The sequence below is a fragment of the Galeopterus variegatus genome, unplaced genomic scaffold (genome assembly GCF_000696425.1).
Source record: "Galeopterus variegatus unplaced genomic scaffold, G_variegatus-3.0.2 Scaffold688, whole genome shotgun sequence".
In the NCBI taxonomy this organism is placed as follows: domain Eukaryota; kingdom Metazoa; phylum Chordata; class Mammalia; order Dermoptera; family Cynocephalidae; genus Galeopterus; species Galeopterus variegatus.
This window is the reverse complement of record NW_007726799.1, coordinates 124,906-136,846: the sequence shown is the minus strand read 5'-3', so window position 1 is coordinate 136,846 and position 11,941 is coordinate 124,906. Positions and strand designations below refer to the sequence as shown.

Here is an 11,941-nt window from a genome sequence, read left to right as displayed (position 1 = left end):
AAAAAAAAAAAAAAAAAAAAAAAAAAAAAATTATTACTTTAACAAAGGGGGCTCAAAAATGTTGCTATAGCTTGTGAAAACCTTCGAATGACCACAGTAATTACAATTCAGAATATATTGTCCTGGAAATTATCTTGTAAATGACATCTCTGAAACTCTATGCACTATAAACAAGGACTTAAATTCCAGCTTTGCCACTTTCAGGCAGTATAGCCATGGGCAAGTTGCTTCACCTCTTTGTGCTTCAGATTCCTCCTATGCAAATGAGGATAACCAAAGAAAGGTTTCCCTGTCACCTCAGAAGTGATTATTGGCACATCCCTCCTCTTCCACCTGCTTGCAGGTAATATGATGACACTGCAGATTTCCCAGGGATGAACCCCATTTGTCAGTTCCAGAGGTTGGTCCTAAATGGCCCGCTGAGATGGTTCCCAGTTGCCAACATCAGAGCATTGATCTCTAAAGGTCTGTCTCCAAGTGGTAAGGGGTTGGGGAGGGTCAGAGCTGCCCCACCTGTCTGGCGCTGTTCTCCAACTGCCAGTAAGAGAACAGAGGAAATACAAACACTCAGATCAGCAACCTCAACTTTCTCACCCCCTTCTCTCTGGTTTGACTGTCTAACTTTTGTCTTTTTTACATTCTCTATCTCATTCGGACTCTCTCTGCCCATTTTTCTTTTTCTCCTGCTATCTCTGTTTTCCTCAGTCTGTCTCTATCTCCTTCTCACTTTCCTTCTGTTTATCTTTTTCCTGTCTTTTTTTTTTTTTTTTAAGATGGCTGGTAAGGGAATCTCAGTCCTTGGCTTGGTGTTGTCAGCACCACGCTCACCTAGTGAGCGAACCGGCCATCCCTATATAGGATCCGAACCCATGGCCTTGGTGTTATCAGCATCACACTCTCCCGAGTGAGCCACGGGCCAGCTCTTTTTTATTGTCTTTTTTACTCATCTCTGTCTCTCCTCTGATCTCTCTGTAAACCCTGGCTTCTCTTTCTTGGGCTGTCTTTCTCTTTGTCCTTTCGATTCTCTCACTCTCTCTCTCTTTGCCTGTCTTTGATTTCCCCATGCCTGTCCCTCTCTCTCCTTAGCCTTTTAGGGCCTCTTCTTGAGGAAGTGGCTAGGATGATCCCCACCCCACTGGCAGAGCTGGACCCCCTTGCTCTTCCCTTATTCTGTCCACCTCCTTAAGCCCCTTTGCTCACCAAATATTTTCCCTTCTCCCCATACAGATAGGTGGATGGCCAACCCAGGGGCCTCAGGGAGTGTGAGAGCCACCAGTCAGGGAGACCAGAGCAGAAAAATGGGGGAGGATGCTGACAGACAGATCAAGACAGAGGCAGACATGGGGCTAAGACAGGGAGGAACTGGGGAAGAAGACAGGAAGGAAGAACTTGAGGCAGAGCCGCTGAAATCCTTGCTGGAAGCAGATGGCATTAAATTAGAGGCGTTAGAGAGATAGACCCGCAGAGAGAGACAGAAAGAGGATGCAGGCCAGGCATCTGTTTCCGTGCGGCCCTTCGGTTAGAGGGTGAGTGGGCAGGAGGCCTAGCCCCTGAAGCCAGCCAGAACCATCCTCTTCTGGCTTCTCTTCTGCCTCTGCCTGTGTCGAAACGCTGTCTCCCTACCTGCATTTCTGACCCTCACGCGGGTTCTGCTTATTTCTTACAGTCTCTGCCCTTTCTTCTTGTTTCTGTCTCTTTTCATTGATCTCTTGCATGTCTCTCTCTGCCCCCACCTCTTTCCATCTCTCCATCATGGTCTCTGTATCTCCCTATGTGCATGTCTGTCCTTTTATGTTTTTCTCTCTCCATCTCCGTTTCTGTCGTCCTCTTGCCTTCTCTCCATCTCCCGCCTTCTCTTGGTCTCTGTAGCCTCTCCCCGTCGAAACAACCCGGGTCCGACCCCGAATTCCCCTTTCAGGAACCGGAGGAGGCCCGCGCGGGGCCCAGGTCAGGCCGAGAGCGGGACCCGAGGACCCGGCCACCCCGCTCCTCCCCGCCCCGTGACTCGGTTCCACCCCAGCCAGCGGCCGGAGGAGCCAGGCCTGAAGGTCGCCACGAGCAGTCTAGCTATCCGGGCCGAGGGCGCGCAGGAGAACCGCTCCAAGGCCCCGCGGGTGCTGCGCCCTCCGGCCCAGAGACTGCGACCGAGGTGCCAGGGGTGGGAGAGGAGGGCGGGGCGCCGCGGTGTTCAGAGGTACCTGCAGGGCCAGGGCCTTAAGATGGGAAGAGGTGGGGTCCAGAGACTGCGGACGGCGGGAGCCTGCGGACAGTAAGGGGCGTGCAGGAGCGGAGCACACTCGGAGGGGTCAGGGACATACAGGAGGACCTCGGCCTCAGAGGAAGCCGAGTCCGTGTACAGACGGTCCCAATTCACGATGCTTCGGCTTACGATTTTTCCACTTTAGGATGGCGCAAAACCGATAGTCATTCATTCGGTAGAAACCGCACTCCGAGTACCCACACGACCATTGTTTTTCACTTGCAGTACAGTATTCAACCAATTACATAAGGTGTTCAACATTTTGTATGATGTTATAGTGCTTTGAGTTAGATGATTCTGCCCAACTGTGGGCTAATGTGAGTGTTCTAAGCACGTCGAAGGTAGGCTAGGCTAAGCTATATTTAGGAGGGTAGGTGTAGCAAATGCATTGTCGACGTGCGGTTTATTTTCAAGTTAGGTTGAATTTATCGGGAGGCGGAGGCGCATCAGTGTAGAGGCGGCAGTGCCCGCAGCAGTCGTAGAGGGCAGCAACCGAGACAGGAAAGGGCGGGCCCAGCATGCTTGGGAAGGATGGAGCCTACGGGCTCGTGGGAGGGAAAGGCCTGGCAGGCTAGTGGAGCAGTGCTTGACTGAAGAGCGAGGCCTGGAAATACAGGGAGGATGGGTCTGCAGGAAGACCCCCGAGGGGGCGGGGCCTCGGTGTGCAGAAGGGGCGGGACCCAAGGAGGTAGTGGCCCGGAGGAGATACGTGAAAGGTCAGGGCCAAGGATACCCTAGATCTGACTGGCGCCCCAACCCCACAGAGGTGTGCCCAGTGCTGCTGCCAGAGTGTCCGGGGAGCCGCGAGTTCGAGGCCCATGCCCTGCTGGGGCGCTGAGAGGTGTGTGCACAGCACCGGCTACCGTCTGCCCTCCCTGTGGGCCCTCGGTCTGGTGGCCCACACCGCCTGGCACTGAGTAATTCAAGCAGGAGGTGTCGTAGCTCTGTCACCTCTGAGGATCGCCAGGTCCTGGTCGGGACCTTGGGAGGCCACGGGTCTCGACTTTTGCACCCCCATGAACGGGTTTGGTATGGAAGAGAGGGCGTTTTCACTTCTTTGCAACGGCTTGCAGGAAAAGGTTTTTATGTCTCCCATGAGGCCACCTGCACTGAAGCAGTTTGTGAAGAAGAAACCTTTGACTCCTCAGCAAACTTTTGCAGCCCTGTGGAAACAATGTTTGCCCCACCCATGTAGAAGTCTGCACAGAAGTAACAGTGTTTTGGTCGATGTCCCTGAAAAATCTCTTTCCCTTAACTCCCCCACCCCAAAATGAAAACTCATTTCTAGGGGCCGGCCCGGTGGCGCACTGCTACAGTGCGCCGCTTGGGAGTGCGGTGGCACTCCCGCCAAGGGTTCGGATCCCACATACAGACTGGCCGCTCACTGGCTGAGCGAGGTGCGGACGCAACACGGAGTGTTGCAATCCTGTTGCCGGTCCCGGTCCAGTACGGGCGCGACACTGAGGGTTGCGATCCGTTGCCGGTCACGAAAAAAGACAAAAAGGAGAGAGGAAAAAAAAAAAGAAAACTCATTTCTAGTTATTCTATAGTTGCCCTTTATAACTGACAACACTGAGTATGGGGGAGCAAAACTGTCTCTGTGATAGAACAGGAAATGGACACAGGGCACGTTCTTAGAGCAAGTTGGGTCTCCCTGCCCCTACTTACATCCCAGGTCCATGGTGAAACCACATGGAAGCGGATTCTCTTCACAATTGGAAAGAAAGGACTCCTCGTGAGGTCAGATTCCCCAGCCTTGGCTATGGGGGTTGTGGGGGGCCAGGGATATCACTGTGCGGTGTATCGTGTTCAGGGGTGCAAAGTGCAGAACCACCCCACTGCCTGCAATCCTGCATTCACTTACTTCCTTCCCAAGCCTGCTGCTCTGCTCATGAGTCATTGCTTGGCCCCACACACCTGCATTCGTCTACCTAATTCGCCTTTGTTCATGCCCCTTCCTGCTCATTCATTCCACAAACATTCACTAGAGCCCACTGGCTTTGGGACTCTCAGTCCTAGGTCTTCCAAGTCCCCCGAGAGGGCTCTACCCCTTGTCCTGAGAGGGGCTCTCACGAGTGGCTCAAAGAGTACAAACACAGGCATCTTAAAACTGGCTTTAAATATTCATCAGGGTGCCACACGAAGGAGCTGGGTAAGAGCTTGTTACATGTGAGTGTGGGGCTGGGGTGCCCTGAGAAAAAGGGGACCCATCTATCAGGGCAGCTGGGGTGCCCCACCCCCTCCCTGGGACAAAGGAGCAATATAGAGGCCCTCTCTAGAGGGTCCCAGGGCTAACTGGGAGCCAGCCCTCCCTTCGAGGTAGATCATTGGGGAGGGAACCGAGGAGCAGCTCCCACGGTGGCGGTGTTAGGCGGTCGCTTCCTCAGTGGTATTGCTGATAGCTGGGATAGTCTGGGGCCGGGGTACCCTCCTTAGGGGGCAGCTGGCTGGGGTCCTCCAGGAACGGGGGCACTGGAGAGGGGAAAATCAGGTTAAGGATGAGAAGAGGAGGCCAGGCGGGGCATATCCCACCTCTCCGTGACCATCGTCCACCAGGCACTCACCATTGCGGAACTGCTGGGCAGTGTAGCGAGTGAGGAGGATGCCGACACCCTCGATGAGGGCCAAGAGGATGCCCCCCATCATTGCCGAGCCCACCATGGCCAATGGGCCACCTGGGGGAGTTAAGGGGCAGAGAGACAGAGGTGATGGCAGGCAGAACAGGGTGGAAGGGGCAGGGACAAGGGCTGGAACAGGGGCTAGGGACGTGGCAGGGGCTGGGGACACTCACTGCGGGCAGCCAGCACGGCCCCAGTCAGTGCTCCACTAGTGATGGAGTTCCAGGGATCTTCCTTGCCACGCAGCTGCACCAGACCGCAGTCGATGGTGGAGAACAGGCCCCCCCACACCGCGAAGCTACCTGTCGGGGGACGAGGCCTAATTAGTATTCCTTGGAATTCCCAATAATTCACATCTCAGGGGTTGAGGACTTCCAAAACCTGAATGCTCTGGTCAAGAATGGGGAGAAACCCAGACACAGACAGATAGCAAACTCCCAGGGAATATTCCCTGCCTTTCACCATCTTGTGGTAGCTCTCACTTCAAGCTGCCTATAATTGCCATGGACACTCCCTTCACCTTTATAGGGAGTTGACAAATGTTTACATGCAGATTTATCTTTATATGGCTTTAAACAGAGCAACTATGATCTTTGTAATCACCATATAGAGTTGGAATTCTGATTTTGATTTCAGAGAGAAGGAAACAGGTTAGGAAAGCTGGCTAATAATATGATAGTTAAAATGTTTACTGAGGGCTTACTGTATGCCAGGACCTGTTCGAGGTACTGTTGTATTTGACTTCTGCAATTTTAAATTAGTTAATATTACTGAAGTGCTTAGCATAGCAACCAGCACTTGGTAAGTACTACTAATACATAAATTACATAAATTACAAAACTACTGATAAGGTGGTTACTGTTATCATCATCCCCATGTCACAGATGAGGTTCAGAGAGGTTAAGCCACTACCCAAGTTCACAAAGCAGGGAAGAGCCAGGGCCTGGATTTAAACTCCAGAACCCGGGCCAGCCCGTAGCTCACTCAGGAGAGTTTGGTGCTGACAACACCAAGGCCACGGGTTCGGATCCCATATAGGGATGGCCGGTTAGCTCACTGGGTGAGCATGGTGCTGACAACACCAAGGCCACGGGTTCGGATCCCATATAGGGATGGCCGGTTAGCTCACTGGGTGAGCATGGTGCTGACAACACCAAGGCCACGGGTTCGGATCCCATATAGGGATGGCCGGTTAGCTCACTGGGTGAGCATGGTGCTGACAACACAAAGTCAAGGGTTAAGATCCCCTTACCGGTCATCTTTAAAAAAACCCTACATTCTTGCTCCTCCATATTCAATTGTTGGGAAATACCACCCAGGCAGAGTTGGGGCAGGAATCTGGACCCCCAACTTGCAGTCTAGACCCAAAGGATCAACCATCCCCAACTTTGCCATCACACCTCCTATGTCCCCTCAGACCCCTCACCTCCAATCTGGGGGGCTCGGATCCTCATGGCGTTGACACTACCTCTCAACCGGTGTCGAATTCCCTGCAGAAAGTAAGGAAGGGAGTCAGGGCAGGGTCGAGGCCATCGGCAAATAGGGTTTCTAGTTTTTAAGAGAGGGAAGGAGATGGGAGACCTGTTAGGGGTATAAGAGGTAGAGATGTGGAAAAGCAGCCAAGAACTACGGGGTTGGGGAGCACCCCACATGAGTGTTCTCAGAGCTGGGTTGAGAAGTTCTAATTCATTCATTTGTTCATGCATTCATTGAATAAATGATTAATGAGCACCTGCAATGTGCCAGGCATCATGCTGTATGCAGGGATACAGCAGTGAACAAGGTAGATCTGGCCCCTATCCTCTCAAAGCTCACATTATAGTGGGAGAGACAGACCCTAAGCAAGGGTACAGATAAAGAAGATAGCTTCAGACAGCAATATGCACTTTAGAGGAAACAGGATTAAGAGATATGATTGTGGCTGAGGGGTCAGGAAAGGCCTCTTTAAGGGGTATTTGTGCTGAGACCTTGAGTATGAGAAACTTGGGCAAAAATCCAGGAAAGAGAATTCCAGGAATTCTCTACAGCCATACCACCCTGAATGTACCAAACCTCCTCTGAACTCAAGCTAAGCAGGGTCAGGCTTGGTTAATGCTTGGATGGGAGAATTCCAGGAGTAATAGGTCTAGATACAGTTGTCCCTTGGTATCCAAAGGCCATTGGTTCCAGGAACACCAGTCACTGATATAAAACAGTGTAGCACTGGCATATAATCTATGCACATTCTCCTATGTACTTTAAATCATCTCAAGATTACTCATAATACCTAATACAATGTAAATGCTATGCAAATAGTTGTACTGTATTGTTTGTAATATTTTTTATTTTTCCCCAAATATTTTCGATCTGTGGTTGCTTGAACCCACAGATGTGGAGACCAACTGTATATAAATTGCAGAGACCTTGGCAAATGGATGCCATTTAAAGCTATGACGAGAATATGGGGTCAGGAAAGATTACATTTGGTTTGCTATCTTTTACTTTTGTATCTTTTTTGTATTTTTAAAAGAGAGATGTAGGGACCAGCCCATGGCTCACTCGGGAGAGTGTGGTGCTGATAACACCAAGGCCAAAGGTTTGGATCCCATACAGGGATGGCCGCTTAGCTCACTGGGTGAGCGTGGTGCTGACAACACCAAGTCAAGGGTTAAGATCCCCTTACCGGTCATCTTTTAATTAAAATAAATAAATAAATAAATAAATAAATAAAGCTATGACATTTGATGAGATGATCTCGGCGGGTAGGGTGAGTGGCAGGAGACAGAATTGATTATGTTAAATTAAAAGGGTTTTCCTCAACTTTAAAGCTGTCCTCCCTCTGCCAATTAAACTCTTGTCACTTCCCTCTATCTAGGTTTCTGACTCAGAATCTACCTCTAGGTAAAATCTAAAGTGGTGTGTGATTGTGTTTATTTTACTAACCAGTATATTCACAGCAATCACTTCCAAATATCTCTCCAGTAAAGATGTGTTAATTACAAAACAGACAAGGTCTTCTATTATATTAAAGCTACTAACAAGAAGACAGCAGGAATCACACATGTAAATAGCATCATCAACCCCTATTTTAGTCCTCTGTTTTGATCTGTGAGTTGCGCATAGACCAAAGGTGCTATCGTATAACTTCGTATAATGTATGCTATACGAAGTTATTACGAGTGAGCGCATCGGCCATTCTTATATAGGATCCGAACCCGCGGCGGGAGCGTAGCTACGCTCACAGCGCCACACTCTCCCGAGTGCGCCACGGGGTCGGCCCGGTGATGACTGTTTTGACAGCACAACATTTCTGCAGAGGAGCTCCAGTTGAGGGGGCGTGGGGGCGGGGCAGAGGCCATGTTTACAGTTCCCCTAAAACTCCAGATCCAGGAGCCAGGATCGCCACAGGCTTGGTGAGCAGGCACCAGAATGACTAAGTACATGTGAGTGGCAGCTCCAAGCAGTTTTCAGAGCAGTATCCCGTGCGGGCAAGGTAGCTGACCCACACACCACCCTGGGAAGGCCTGGACTCACAACAGGGGCATTGCGGAAGCCCTTGATGGCCTGGAAGACTCCGCCACCGATGACACCCATAGTGAAGGCTCCACCGCAATCATCCACAATTCGCCATGGGCTGCGAAGGGAAGGGGAGGATTGGGTTAATGTGAGCCCTTTCCAGGGCCACATGGACCCTTTCCGACTGGGAGAAGCCAAGTCGCCTGAATGGGAAGTTCACGAGTGGGAAAAAACACTTCTGATAATAACGAGCTAGTCCTTTTTTCCCTCATTAAAGTGAGAAATGGGGCAAAAGGGGAAAATATTAGTCTTTTCCCTGTTCACCCCTCTCCTTTGCAGCCAACCAGGAAATCAGCCAACTACTTTACTCCTATCAAAGATTAAATTAATTGACACATGAAGGAGTTGGTACGTGTCGATAAGCGCCGTAGATGTGTGAACTTGCTAGTATTGTAATTAAAGCAGTTCGGGGTTGTGCCCCCTCCTCCGACAATGAGCATGTCCCACCAAGCCCCGCCCCTTCCACCCTTTGGAGGATCCATCACCCTCTCCTTGCCCTCTATAAGCTCGTCCACGCCCCGCCCCCCAAACAAAAGCGACCTGGGAAAAATCACGCGTGGCAACTCTGGGGATTTATGCTGAACACCTCACCACCCCCCGGCTGGAATGGATTCGACCAGCGTGTTTCTTTTCGTTAACAAACAGGGACTAGGAGATACGAAATCGGGAAATGTGGCGTGGGTCGTCCTGCACCGCACCTTCTCCAGGCACACAGTGTGCCCCCTACTAACGGAGCCCGAGTGGGAGGAACCAAGTTGGGGGAGCGGAAGGAGATACGTTTCTAAGAGTCTCCCATGTCTGAGACGTGGCACTTTGTGGCCGGTGCCTCCCCCGCCCGCCTCCCAGCCCGGCCTTGGCGCCGCAGCAACAGTCCCGATGCCTGTGCCCATCGCCGTACCAAGGCTCCCGAGCGTACTCCTCCATGGCGCCGGCGTCTGGCCGCGGAGTCACTTCCGACCCCAGCCGGGACACGCCCCCAGAGTAAACGCACACAGGCGCCCGAGCTTTCCATCTATTCCAGGACCACGATTCGGTCGCTTCGCTATACGTCAGGCCATGAGCGCACTCTCATTGGCCACCCAGGCCTGCGTCATCTGTTCGGTGCAGCTTGAGCGTCGCTCAGTTAGTGCGAGGCTCAAGGAGGGAGGATCTCATTCTGTTCTTTGAGGAAAGAGTCGTGTCATCCTGGTGATCATAGCGGCGACGAGAGAGCGGCCGGTCCGACAGCCTTCCACTACTTGCACGACTGTATTGGTAAGGTCAGGGGTGGGCGCATTTTTTTGGATTGGAAGTGCTGCACTCTGCTCCCCCATCCCAGCGCCTTGGTTCCTCCCACCCGGCAGTCTTTAGGGGATGTTGGGTGAGCCCATTGCTAGGGTGCGGGGGAGCCGCGCTTGGCTCCTTCGGTGGTGGGCGGAGCCTGGGCCTGGGAGAGGAACTAGGTCCTGGAGCACTCTCGAGAGGAGGGTTGGTGAGAGTTTTCATGATATTGCCACCTATTTCTTTCACCTTTTAGCGCGTAGGTTCCGTCCGCCAAGCTACTGGTGCAGTTGGGTACGTGGGGGTCCTGAGTATATGCTGGTGGGAGGCACTAGGTTACTGGATCCAGATTCGAATCCTCATCTGAGCTGGTTTTTAGTCTGTCCGTACATCCCCAGGTCAGTCTGTTACCCGCTATGCCGCTGCCCGTTGCGCTGCAGACCCGCTTGGCCAAGAGAGGCATCCTCAAACATCTGGAGCCCGGTGAGAGAGCTAAGACCAGATGAGCCTGTCATGTGCCAGGCTTGACAGACACTTCGTTGTTGATACGGATACTTGATACCTAGCATGTGCACTAAGCAGTAGAGTGACATTTCATTTTTTTTTTGTCCTTTTTGAGACCGGCCGCACCGCGCTCAGCCAGTGAGCGCTGTGAGCGCACCGGTAATCCCTATATAGGATCCGAACCCGCGGCGGGAGCGCTGCCGCGCTCCCAGCACCGCACCCTCCCGAGTGCGCCACCGGCTCGGCCCAGACATTTCATTTTTAACAATGTGGATTCCTGACACCCATTCCTACCGCGTGCCAAGCACTGGGGTGGGGGGCGGGGAGGATCGATAGTTCATCCTTAACAATACTGATAGCTGATGCCTATTTTGGGCCTATTGTATGCCAAGTTCAATCCATGGCGGTGATTACATATATCTAATAGGAAGGATGGCTAACATCTGCTGCAGTTTCCTGTGTGCCAAGTGCAGTTGCAGGATGTTGATAATTTGCTGTTTACTGTACTGATGAATTGCATGTATTTAAGAGGTATTGTCGTGACTGGCACTGTAGTAGTGACGTATACCTTATTGTTCACCATATCAATAATTGACATGTATTTTCGGCCTAAGAGCCTGTCATACACATTATGGTTAACAGTATAAGATGATGGTGAGGATCTGTCATTTAAGCCTATTGTGCTTCTGGTGTTAGTTACACCTTATTGTCAATTATACTAAAAGCTGGCCTCTATCTTGGGCTGTGTTGTACCAGGCACTGCAAAATGCTTCTTATTTTCTCCTTCTTGATAATTGACATCTATTACAAGCCTACTGCATGTCAGGCATAGAACTTGTCGTTAATAATACTGATAATGATTATTTATATTTCTTTTAAGCCTAGGGAGTACTAGGCCCTCTGCTGATAGAACATATCTTATTAACAATACTGGTGATTACAGCTGACATCTATTTTGGGCCTACTGTGTGACAGGTAGTATGCTGTTGCTGCACATAGGTTTCGTTGTTAATGGTATCCACAGCTGAAATCTGTTATAGGCTTACTGAGGGCCAGGCACCGAGCTGATAAGACTTTTTTTATTCTACTGATATTGACATCTGTTGCAGGCTTACTATGTGTCAGGCCTCAGGAACTGGATGGATTCAGAGCAATGTTTGGATAAATCCCTTGCTGTCCAAACTCTTACTACTCAATATACAGGACTCAGAAACCCTGTAATCATTGAGCTTGGAAGCTGAATGGATTGGATATATTTTCAGATAAACCCCGTGCTAGTCAAACTCACTTTATCTAAATAAATTTGTCTTTCTTTTCGCTGGCTGGCCTCTATAGGGATCTGAACCCGTGACCTGAGTGTTATAAGGCTGTGCTCTAACCAACTGAGCTAACCAGCCAGCCCTAAATAAATTTGAATAACAGTGTCACATACTATCTGAACATAGGAATTGAATAGATATGGATAATTTTTAAAAAAAATTTTTTATCTACCATATGATCCAGCTATCCTACTGCTGGGAATATACCCAAAGGAATGGAAATCATCAAGTCGAAGGTATACCTGTTCCCCAATGTTCATTGCAGCGCTCTTTACAATAGCCAAGAGTTGGAACCAGCCCAAATGTCCATCATCGGATGAGTGGATACGGAAAATGTGGTATATCTACACAACGGAATACTACTCAGCTATAAAAACGAATGAAATACTGCCATTTGCAACAACATGGATGGACCTTGAGAGAAT

At 50.6% G+C, this 11,941-nt stretch overlaps 2 protein-coding genes across 5 annotated transcripts in view; one reads left to right on the top strand and one right to left on the bottom strand.

Moving 5' to 3' along the window:
• Positions 1-4,358: 4,358 nt before the first annotated feature.
• On the bottom strand, positions 4,359-9,439 carry TIMM17B (translocase of inner mitochondrial membrane 17 homolog B (yeast)). The gene is made up of 6 exons (XM_008571435.1): positions 9,332-9,439; positions 8,392-8,491; positions 6,305-6,368; positions 5,052-5,180; positions 4,825-4,935; positions 4,359-4,732 (listed from the first exon to the last, which is right to left on the bottom strand). The coding sequence occupies exons 1-6, from the start codon at positions 9,355-9,357 to the stop codon at positions 4,644-4,646; spliced, it is 519 nt and encodes a 172-aa protein (XP_008569657.1). The 5' UTR covers positions 9,358-9,439; the 3' UTR covers positions 4,359-4,643.
• A 119-nt stretch (positions 9,440-9,558) lies between these two features.
• PQBP1 (polyglutamine binding protein 1) overlaps positions 9,559-11,941 on the top strand; it is a 5,074-nt gene continuing 2,691 nt past the window's right edge. For 2 of the 4 annotated variants that reach the window (XM_008571432.1, XM_008571430.1), the window contains exons 1-2: positions 9,559-9,687; positions 10,092-10,176. In XM_008571432.1, the coding sequence (XP_008569654.1) occupies positions 10,110-10,176 (67 nt within the window). In that variant the 5' untranslated portion in view covers positions 9,559-9,687; positions 10,092-10,109. Of the gene's footprint in view, positions 9,688-9,949; positions 9,988-10,091; positions 10,177-11,941 lie in introns of all 4 variants that reach the window. The other 2 variants (XM_008571431.1, XM_008571433.1) reach the window with 2 other exon arrangements.

Excerpts from the sequence above, each read along its gene's own strand:
- TIMM17B (XM_008571435.1), bottom strand. The coding sequence starts at position 9,357 with ATGGAGGAGTACGCTCGGGAGCCTTG. Across the intron at positions 8,492-9,331 it reads GAGTACGCTCGGGAGCCTTG|CCCATGGCGAATTGTGGATG; the intron begins GTACGGCGATGG and ends TTCCCTTCGCAG. Across the intron at positions 4,733-4,824 it reads TGCCCAGCAGTTCCGCAATG|TGCCCCCGTTCCTGGAGGAC; the intron begins GTGAGTGCCTGG and ends TCCCCTCTCCAG.